Here is a 9939-nt window from a genome sequence, read left to right as displayed (position 1 = left end):
ATGTTCACAACAGAAGCGCGCACATGACTAGCACATGAGTCTTTTTTCCTGTTAAGAACAGCGTAAGTATCGGCTCTTGAGCACCGCTTCTCTTTGGTAATTTCCAACAAGCTACGCTCTTCAGTACGTTTTGCGCACTCGGCGTCATCAGCTAAGTGTATATGCAGCAAAGAGGCTGCTCTGGGGTGCAGTTATCAACCGAATGACTTTCTCCACATAAACGGCAGCGGGTCTCTGACTTCCATGCTTTGCCGCTGTGCCCGAACCGCCAGCAGTTGATGCATTGAAGAGGGCGGGGTTCCGGAGTGTCCACACGGTATACAATAGGCCAAATTTTTAGTTCAGCAGGGCAGGAAGAGCCAGCAAAAGTTGTAATTACCGACTCAGTAGCAACACGTGAGCCATTTTCCTCTCTACCACAGCGGTAGACTGCAAGGACCCCAACTCATGCATCCTGAAATTCGTCTAGAGTTTCTTGCGGGGACGATGCTGGGTCGACACCACGTACGATACCCTTGGCACATGCATGCTGATCGGGAATGAATGCTTTCACCGGCAGGGCGCTGAAAATTTTGCACTGAAGCAAGTCTGCAACACAAACGATGTATGAGGACTTGCACACAATGCCTCTATGGCCAAATGGACGCACTTCAGAGATCTGCAGATAATGGTCTGTCAATGCTCTTAGCTCCTGTTGATTTTGGGGTTTTCATTTTGATCTCACCCTCACCGATTGGGACGAGAGCCACGGGAATCGCATCAATGTCATTTTTTTTTGAAGGACTCAAGCGGCAGGCTTTGGGTTTGCAAGCTGGCAAACCAAGCTGCCAACCCTCCACCTGGGGAGATCCACGACATCTCAGTAAAACGCACCCTCAGGTTCACATGAACCGCGCCTTAACCTACGCCTTGGTCAAAACCCCCCCAACGTAGTACGGGCTCACCAATGATGAACAAGACGGCACCACCAGCAGAAGCAGAGAACAGCAGCAGCCAGCAAAGACACGTTAGCCTTGCGGTGACGTGTGAGTTTTGTTTCCTTTGGTGCACGGTTTTTTTGACAACGGCCTCAAAGTGCACGTGCAAAGAACGAGTGTGATTTTTTTCGGGTTTTGCTTCTCGGCTTTAAGCCGCTGGTTATTTATAGGCACCTTTTTCTGCAATACAAATTCAGTTGATAGTCTGCGCCTGCGTTGTGTGTTCTCGCTCGCCTTGCTCTAGTATTTTGCGAGGTTTTAGTATGATTGAGAAGCCGTTTGTCTTCGGCGAATAGCCCCATTTTCCGGCGCGTAGCTAGGGGAATCTTTTCTTCCCATCGTCGATTTCAATATCTGACCACCAAGGCGGCTTCTGTGCTCTTTCACGGATCCGCAATCACGCTGCAGATCCCCGACCAACTTACGACATGACAGCTTGATCACAGAAGAGGAAAGTGTAGATTATGATTATGACACATCGATCATTGCCGCAAGAACGGCTAGCCATAAGCTAACGTGAATTCTTCTGTGAAAGGAGGTGGACGTGGTTCATTGTGAAATTTATGACGTAGAAAATAAAACACGCCAGAAGCAGTGTACATTGGCTTTATGCACTGAAAAAAAAACGAAAAACAATTCGCACACAAGGTCGAGGCGCGCTTAGCGTCCACAAGGAGCACCTTGCCATGATGGAACAAAGTGAACTCGGCCTGCTTGTTGTTCCACTCTGAGCAGTCCTCTGCGGGAAACCTTTCACCAGATTTCACACTTGTTACGAGCGTTCATGACATCGTCGTCCTTGCAGTGGAACACGGAGGAGAAAGCCTGCGGAGAGAACGAGAGTGACAGCATTTCTTCCGATTACAGAAACAGGAAGATGATGAAGATATCGTGTACGCGTCAAACCTTCAAGAGAAACGATTGTCATTCACTGTGCTGATAACGAAACCTCAAAGCCATAGGAATATTTAGGTTGAATGCATGCAGAACGGTTCTGCCGCATTCACCTTCAGGCGCACGTTGCCAGCATTGAGAACGCTCCATATTAACCGTTCGCTCCATTCCAAGAGGATAATTTTCAGTGGCGACTGCATAAGCGAGGCAAATACCGAACATCGTTGGCCGCTACCCCTGTAATAAATAATTGATCAGTTCAAACAGGACATGGTCCTCCTTTTCACATCTTCGACTGTTTGAAGGAAACGTATTGCGGTATAGTGATAAATGCCACGGACGATCGAAGACGAGGTAGTAGAAGGACGGAGGGTTGTTTTTTGAGATAATAAATAATTGATCGCTTCAAATAGAGCACGGTCCTCTTTTTCACAATTTGGACTGTTTGAAGGACACGTAGTGGAAGTTCGTTTGGCTGGGCGCTATGGGGAGTTGACTTGGTACAGCTAATACGCCTGGTGAGAACCGACCTTGAATAAAAGTTTTGCGCCCGTAACAACTTGGTTGCAGCTTGCTGGGTACGCCCTTACCAACAACGGAGCATCCGCCTGAGCCTGGCCGGAGTTGCATCCCCCGTGCCCGAGATGTACCTAGCTGGAGAAGCCACCCAGGCCTGCACTCAGCAGCTCCTCGCCGCATTACCGTGAACCCCGCACTTTCGCGGCCGCAGCCGGTGATGACGTGCACAAGTGGCTCACGCATTACCAACGAGTGAGCTGCTATAACGAGCGGGGTGCAAACGACCAGCTAACGAACGTCGTTTTCTCGCTCACGGACACGGCCCATAGATGGTGCGAAAATCATGAAGACACCTCGACATCCTGTTCACGCTTTACAGAAGAACTTATTAATTGCTCTGGTGACTCCCCGAAGAAGAACAGGGCCGAGCGGTCACTGGCTCATTGGGCTCAGCTTCCCTTTGAGATTTAAGTTCTGAAAGGTGCAAAAGACACACACACACAGAAAAAAAGGGGGGATGACACAAAGAGCGCCTACTACCAACTGAGTTTATTGCGGAAACACTCTCTTTTATAAGCCAAGACATATCAACCACGAACCGGAAGCAGGAAAACACATGATAATGGTTTGAATTCACATTTCGAAACACCATCGGCAGAAAAGAAAAAGCCACAAGAACAAACAAAAAACCACAGAATCTAGAACTACACGTGGCCGTCTAAAAAACCCAGCTCCTGGCGGCAGAGTTTAATCGATGAAGTGCTAATGCACGTGGACCCAGCTTTCTGTATATGATAGGCTTCGATAATCTCTCTTTCAAATCGTTCCCTGCCTCGGCCGATAAGCGTTGCCTGTTCCAACACCGGTCCGCAATCTCTGCATTCCCTACAGTGATCCGGCACGTTGCCCCTGTCATTGTTTTTAATTGTTCTTCTGTGCTCGCTAGCTCTCTCGTTGAAACACCGGCCAGTCTGGCCGATGTAAGCAGATCCACCGCTGAGCGGTATGCGATATATGACTTCGAACTTGCAATCGGTGAACCGTATCTGATGTTTGATAGCGCATCTTCGGGGTCGTCTGTTCATCATGGAGCAAATTTTTGCAAGCTTGCATGGTGCTGAAAACAACACATTTACACCATATCGACCCCCCACCTTCTTGATGTGCGCTATCTTATGCATGTACGGTATTACCACCGTAGGCCTCTTGTCTTTCTGCTTGCTTTTGCGTATCACCGCTAGAAGTGACCTTGATTCTTTGTAGCAGAGATTCACATATCGCTGTTATCTTAAGATACGGGTAGCCAGCGCTACCCAGTCTCAGCAGCTGCATGTCGAAGCCGGCCTGCAGACAATGATCGCAGGATTTCGAGAGAGCTGCGTGTAGGCACGTGATGGCGATGCTGCGTTTGACCAGTTTAGAGTGGGCACTGCTGAACGGCATGAGGCTTTTCTTAGATCGGGGATTGTACACCCAACACACATGGTCTTTTCTAGAGAAATCATACAGAATGTCTAGGAATTGGATTTTGCCCTCTTGAGGTAGTTTCCAAGTAAAAGTAAGGCCTTGAGAACTGTCTCTAAAGACTGTCTTTAGAGACTGTTCTTAAGGCCTTACTTTTACTTGAGAACTGTCTCTAAAGACTGTCTTTAGAGACAGTTCTTAAGGCCTTACTTTTACATGAGAACTACTTCAAGAGGGCAAAATCCAGTTCCTAGACATTCTGTTTGATTTCTATAGAAAAGACCATGTGTGTTGGGTGTACAATCCCCGATCTAAGAAAAGCCTCATGTCGTTCAGCAGTGCCCACTCCAAACTGGTCAAACGCAGCATCGCCATCACGTGCCTACACGCACTCTCTCGAAATCCTGCGATCATTGTGTGCAGGCCGGCTTCGACATGCAGCTGCTGAGACTGGGTAGCGCTGGCTACCCGTATCTGATGATAACAGCGATATGTGAATCTCTGCTACAAAGAATCAAGGTCACTTCTAGCGGTGATACGCAAAGCAAGCAGAAAGACAAGAGGCCTACAGTGGTAATACCGTACATGCATAAGATAGCGCACATCAAGAAGGTGGGGGATCGATATGGTGTAAATGTGTTGTTTTCAGCACCATGCAAGCTTGCAAAAATTTGCTCCATGATGAACAGACGACCCCGAGGATGCGCTATCAAACATCAGATACGGTTCACCGATTGCAAGTCCGAAGTCATATATCGCATACCGCTCAGCGGTGGATCTGCTTACATCGGCCAGACTGGCCGGTGTTTCAACGAGAGAGCTAGCGAGCACAGAAGAACAATTAAAAACAATGACAGGGGCAACCTGCCGGATCACTGTAGGGAATGCAGAGATTACGGACCGGTGTTGGAACAGGCAACGTTTATCGGCAGAGGCAGGGAGCGATTTGAAAGAGAGATTATCGAAGCCTATCATATACAGAAAGCTGGGTCGACGTGCATTAGCACTTCATCGATTAAACTCTGCCGCCAGGAGCTGGGTTTCTTAGACGGCCACGTGTAGTTCTAGATTCTGTGGTTTTTTGTTTGTTCTTGTGGCTTTTTCTTTTCTGCCGATGGTGTTTCGAAATGTGAATTCAAACTATGATTATGTGTTTTCCTGCTTCCGGTTCGTGGTTAATGTCTTGGCTTATAAAAGAGGGTGTTTCCGCAATAAACTCAGTTGGTAGTAGGCGCTCTTTGTGTCATCCCCCCAACTAGCCCCAAAGCAAGTTCTTCCCTTTGAGACTTGCGAACAGTATATTGAGGCAATAGTTAAGCTCTACAAAGTAGCATGGCTTCGTATGTCCCAGCAGGACAGAGTAGGCCTTTTTATTATGTGTTTCAATGAAGACATCTATATGTTTCTTATACACAAGGATGGCCTGAACTCCGTCGCCGATGTCGTACGGCACTACCTAACATTTGAGAATTTGAAGACTAAGATCGCTTTCTTTCCACGATCGTGCTCGGCGGTCGTCGAACAGAATGCCCGACGCTCCATAAAGAAAGGGATTCATAAAGAGCTGACACTCGGTGAAACATGGTCCCAGGAAATACTTGATATTAGTTGGTATCCGCTCCTTTTAGTGGTGCCACCAGCGATAGCGCACGTGCGGGTTGCGCGGGTGCGCAGGCGAGCAGCGAGGGAGCAGACGGTCTGTCTGCGCGGCAGAGCCTGTCGGCGTGCGGCGTCTTTCTTAGCGCGCAGACTCGGCGTTTCTGGGTTCTTCTTGGTCTTTGGCGTGAAACTCGCGCTCTTTCTGACTACGGAAAGGTGAGAAATGTTTTGTGTAGCGATAGCTACACTAGGCTACCAGTCGAGCATTTCGCGGTACGTGGGAGAGGATAGTTGTGCGCATGCGCCGTTGCCATGGCAACCGAAGAGGAGCAAATTGCGGCGTGCGCTTCGCCGTCAAAGCCGAGTGGGACGATCACGCAGATGAGCAGTTGTGCGCATGCGCCGATACCATGGTAACCAGACAGACCCCACAGCTGCGCCGCGTTCTTCGTCGCCGCCTCTAAAGAACTCACTTTCCACTAAACGATAATGAATGTTGTTTCAAACATCCCATACAAAACTGACTTTTGAGCTTCAGTTGACGCCTTGTTGACCTCTTGTTGAATCAACTGGAAACCAACATGAGCCCAATGTATGTTTAGCCTACTCAACATCTGGTGAACAAAATTTTGGTTGGTTATACTCAACATAGTCTATATCGAAGTATTTAAGCTTATTTTCAGCTTTAATATCTTTTACAGAGCATAAATAATAAATAATTGGTTTTTTGGGGAAAGGAAATGGCGCAGTATCTGTCTCATATATCGTTGGACACCTGAACCGCGCCGTAAGGGAAGGGATAAGGGAGGGAGTGGAAGAGGAAAGGAAGAAGAAGGTGCCGTAGTGGAGGGCTCCGGAATAATTGCGACCACCTGGGGATCTTTAGCGTGCACTGACATCGCACAGCACACGGGCGCCTTAGCGTTTTTCCTCCATAAAAACGCAGCCGCCGCGGTCGGGTTCGAACCCGGGAACTCCGGATCAGTAGTCGAGCGCCCTAACCACTGAGCCACCGCGGCGGGTTTTGCAGAGCATACAAATCCTAAATTTAGGCCCATAAGTGTATTAGTTAAACTTATACACCTGAAAATGAAGGAAACATGAAAATGGACTTGCCCCATCGAATACTTCCGGAAAGGAGTCCATTTTCATGTTTCCTTCATTTTCAGGTGTATAAGTTTAACTAATACACTTATGGGCCTAAATTTTTGAATACACTTATGGGCCTAAATTTTTGCAGAGCATACATATCCTAAATTTAGGCCCATAACTGTATTAGTTATACTTATACACCTGAAAATGAAGGAAACATGAAAATGGACTCCTTTCCGGAAGTATTCGATGGGGCAAGTAGTCCTCTGCATTGCATATTTCGATAGATTAGGGGTACGATCTCACGCAAGTGACAAGTTACACGAAAATTGAATATGTTGTGGTAGTTATAAGCACTGTGAAATGTGACAATGTTCTGCGCTAACACGTTACATCATCTAAATGGTTATAATGAGCGGGTTTATGCAATAGAGAGAATATCTTGTCGCTTGCATATGAACTTCTCTGTTTTCGAAATCCTGCGGAAGCCCCCCCATTAAAGCTACCTGCTATTCAGATATTGTAATGGCAAGCCTTGAATACTTCAATTTTATTTAAGCTAAAACTGCGCGAATAGGACGAGGAAAAGAATCAAAGAAACGATTACAACATCACGCGTGCGCTGGCGTAGTGTTCGTTTCCTTGCCTCCTCTTCTTGTTCCACTCGCCCAGCCGTAACTAGGTCGAAAAAACGTTCTAGTGTAGCTTTAAATCTCTTTTCGGCTTTTCTTTTGTAGGCTATGTGAGCAGCAAATGGCCGGGCATGTCGATGATGCAAAAAAACGATGTCTTCTATGGTCGACAGGAAAACAAAGCGGATCACTCATGCTGTACTTGCACGATTTCTCTTCGCATCTTCTGCATCACAATAGCAAGTGAACAAAGCCAGAAGGCTGTTTACCATAGCCATGGCGATTTCAACAAAATTATTGTTGAACATAGCCGGCATATTAATTGTTGAGTAATTGGTTGAATTTATGTTGAACTGTGTTGAATCGTGGCAGTCTAAACGTAACTAGATGAAATCAGGACTAACTGTGACATACATCGTGAAAACAACCTTATGATATTATGCATATTAAGAACGTATGCAGCACCAGTTAATACTGCAGTAAACCGCTCAACCTCTTTTCTTGCACAATGAGAGAGAGAGAGAGAGAAAAAAAACTTTCATTTGCACCAGTCAAAAATGACGGGGGAGAAGGCTACAGCCTAAACCCCCATTCATTCCCCTAACCGTCGGACGTAATACCTTGGGACTTGGCGGTGGTCATGGCGAGACCGATGACTTTGCGTCGTTCTTCTGCTTCGGGGTTTAGCAATAACGTCTCCAAGGATTGTACATTTCTAATCGGGTCGTTATAGAAAGGGTAAGTCCAGACCATGTGGACGAGATCTGCAATTCTTTTGCAGTACGCAGATCTAGGATTAAATACTTCTGGACGTCATTTACTGTACAGTTGAGGGTTCGGAAATACCCCAGTTTTCAGTTTCCTCTACATAATTTCCTATATCCTTCTGAGCTGTTTATCTGCAGCTGGATAGGTCTTACGACCGAGCTTATAATGAGAAATTATTTCATGGAATGTTGTGAGTTCGTCACCCGATGGGAGGTGTTCCTCACGTGGCGGCGGCGCGTCAGCGGCGATAGACCAGAAAGTGTGCCCTCGGACGGTCGCGTGTGCCTTCTCATCCCCCCCCCCCCCCGGCCCTGATGAGCTTTGGACCAAATCAATGAGATTAGCTCTGATGGTACTTGCCCTTCTCTCAAAATTTTGGCGGCTGCAGCAGAGATTCTTCCCGTATCATAATTCTTATTGGCTGCCTTAAAGATAGAAAAAGGTGCCAGTGGGGCAATATGCTCTTTCAGGCCTACCTTTTTGGAGGATTTGTACGTGTGCTCATAAAAATGGTGATTAATTAGTGTTTATTTCTGTTGTTCATGAATGAATCAAGGTATTCAACTAAAGGGACATCACATGTGAAGTTGATTACTTCTACTACATATAAAATTAATAAATAGCAACAGTAATAACTGATATAACTTTGCTGATCGGCAGGCCACTACCTGCGCAGATGCGGACATCCCTGTGTAGGAGTATATAACAGTGAAGCTCAGATGGCGCTTAGGATGAAAAAGTTCTGAACTCTTGGTCAGTTCACGTCATAGCCTCGTGCGCAATGCTGTTCCATGCTCTTTATCTGATGGTTGTATAGGCGAAAGTATATGCATTTATGTATACATACACACACATGTGTTTGTGATTATGTGTGGAGCAGCACACAACTGGGGCTGTAAGCGTCACGTTAACGTAATATCAGGTCAATAAGTGTGATTGTACTCCCAAAATTGCATCGATAGCTTGTTCATCTTGTGCAATACGAATGCATTCCTAGGAATTTTTCTTTACCACAGCCGAGATTCAGAACGTTATGTTGAATCACCCCAGTAATTTTAACAAGACTTCAACATAACAGCAACGCTGAAATTTTGTTCAGCGTTCTCAACTCTAGCACAGTGGCCCCTTTTCCGTTGACATTCTACGCTGCCTCAACAATCGACCAACGCAAGCCTTCCTGGTCTCATCATGAATTCAATATAGCATGTTGAGTCTACTCAGAACTTCAACACGACCTCAAAGAGAATTTTTGTTAGGGATGTAAGAGCACACGATTACAGTACTCTAATTTTCAGGGTTGCGCAGCAAGCCATTTCTGAAAAAAGCACTCTCAAAACTAATCTAAAGTATTTTAAATATTTCGCTCGCAGTTTTACCCATCTTGATAGTGCTTTTCTTAGGAAGCACATTAAAAAAAATTCCTCAGTATTTATAGGTTTCAAATCTCCTATACCAAATTTTATTACCACCGCTTTAAACGCCTAACTCCAAATTAGGTGGAACGTAGTTACTAGAGATGCATTTTCTCCGCTCACAGCTGTCGCGGGTTTTATGCTTACGAGCGAGGAGTACCCTTCAATCATTGTTGCTTGCATTTCACATAAGTTTCCAATTCGTCCTCAAGAAAAACATACTCTGCAAAGTATTCATCTTGCCCTGCCAAATGCAAACGGGCTCTATGTTCATGCCATGTTGTCTGTATCCTTCGCGCTCTGTCGCCGCTATGCTTGCGTGTGCGCCGAAAAAGCTGCTGAAACCACCGCGGAGTGGCGCTGAGAGAACGAATTGGGCTTTCCACGGCGTGCAGTGCGGCAGCCCTGTCTGACTCGGTTAGGGACGCCTCGTTCCATTTTTTGTCACCTTCTGATGAGCACAAACAAACGGGAGCACTTGTCAAGTGTACCGAGCTTCCACTGTGACCCTTTTAATTCACTTCTTACAATAAACTGCGCTCAGAAGCCTGTGGTTTAGCGAAGCAATCAGAAAATGCGTGG

The 9939-nt window shown here is 46.4% G+C and overlaps 1 protein-coding gene across 1 annotated transcript in view; it reads right to left on the bottom strand.

Annotated features, from left to right (window-relative positions):
* Positions 1-1586: 1586 nt before the first annotated feature.
* LOC144106513 (uncharacterized) overlaps positions 1587-9939 on the bottom strand; it is a 90330-nt gene continuing 81977 nt past the window's right edge. The window contains exon 12 of the mRNA XM_077639356.1: positions 1587-1802. Coding sequence (XP_077495482.1) covers positions 1731-1802 — 72 coding nt within the window. The 3' untranslated portion in view covers positions 1587-1730. The remainder of the gene's footprint in view (positions 1803-9939) is intronic.

This window comes from Amblyomma americanum, chromosome 10 (genome assembly GCF_052857255.1).
Source record: "Amblyomma americanum isolate KBUSLIRL-KWMA chromosome 10, ASM5285725v1, whole genome shotgun sequence".
NCBI lineage: Eukaryota > Metazoa > Arthropoda > Arachnida > Ixodida > Ixodidae > Amblyomma > Amblyomma americanum.
This window is presented reverse-complemented; position numbering and strand designations above follow the sequence as displayed.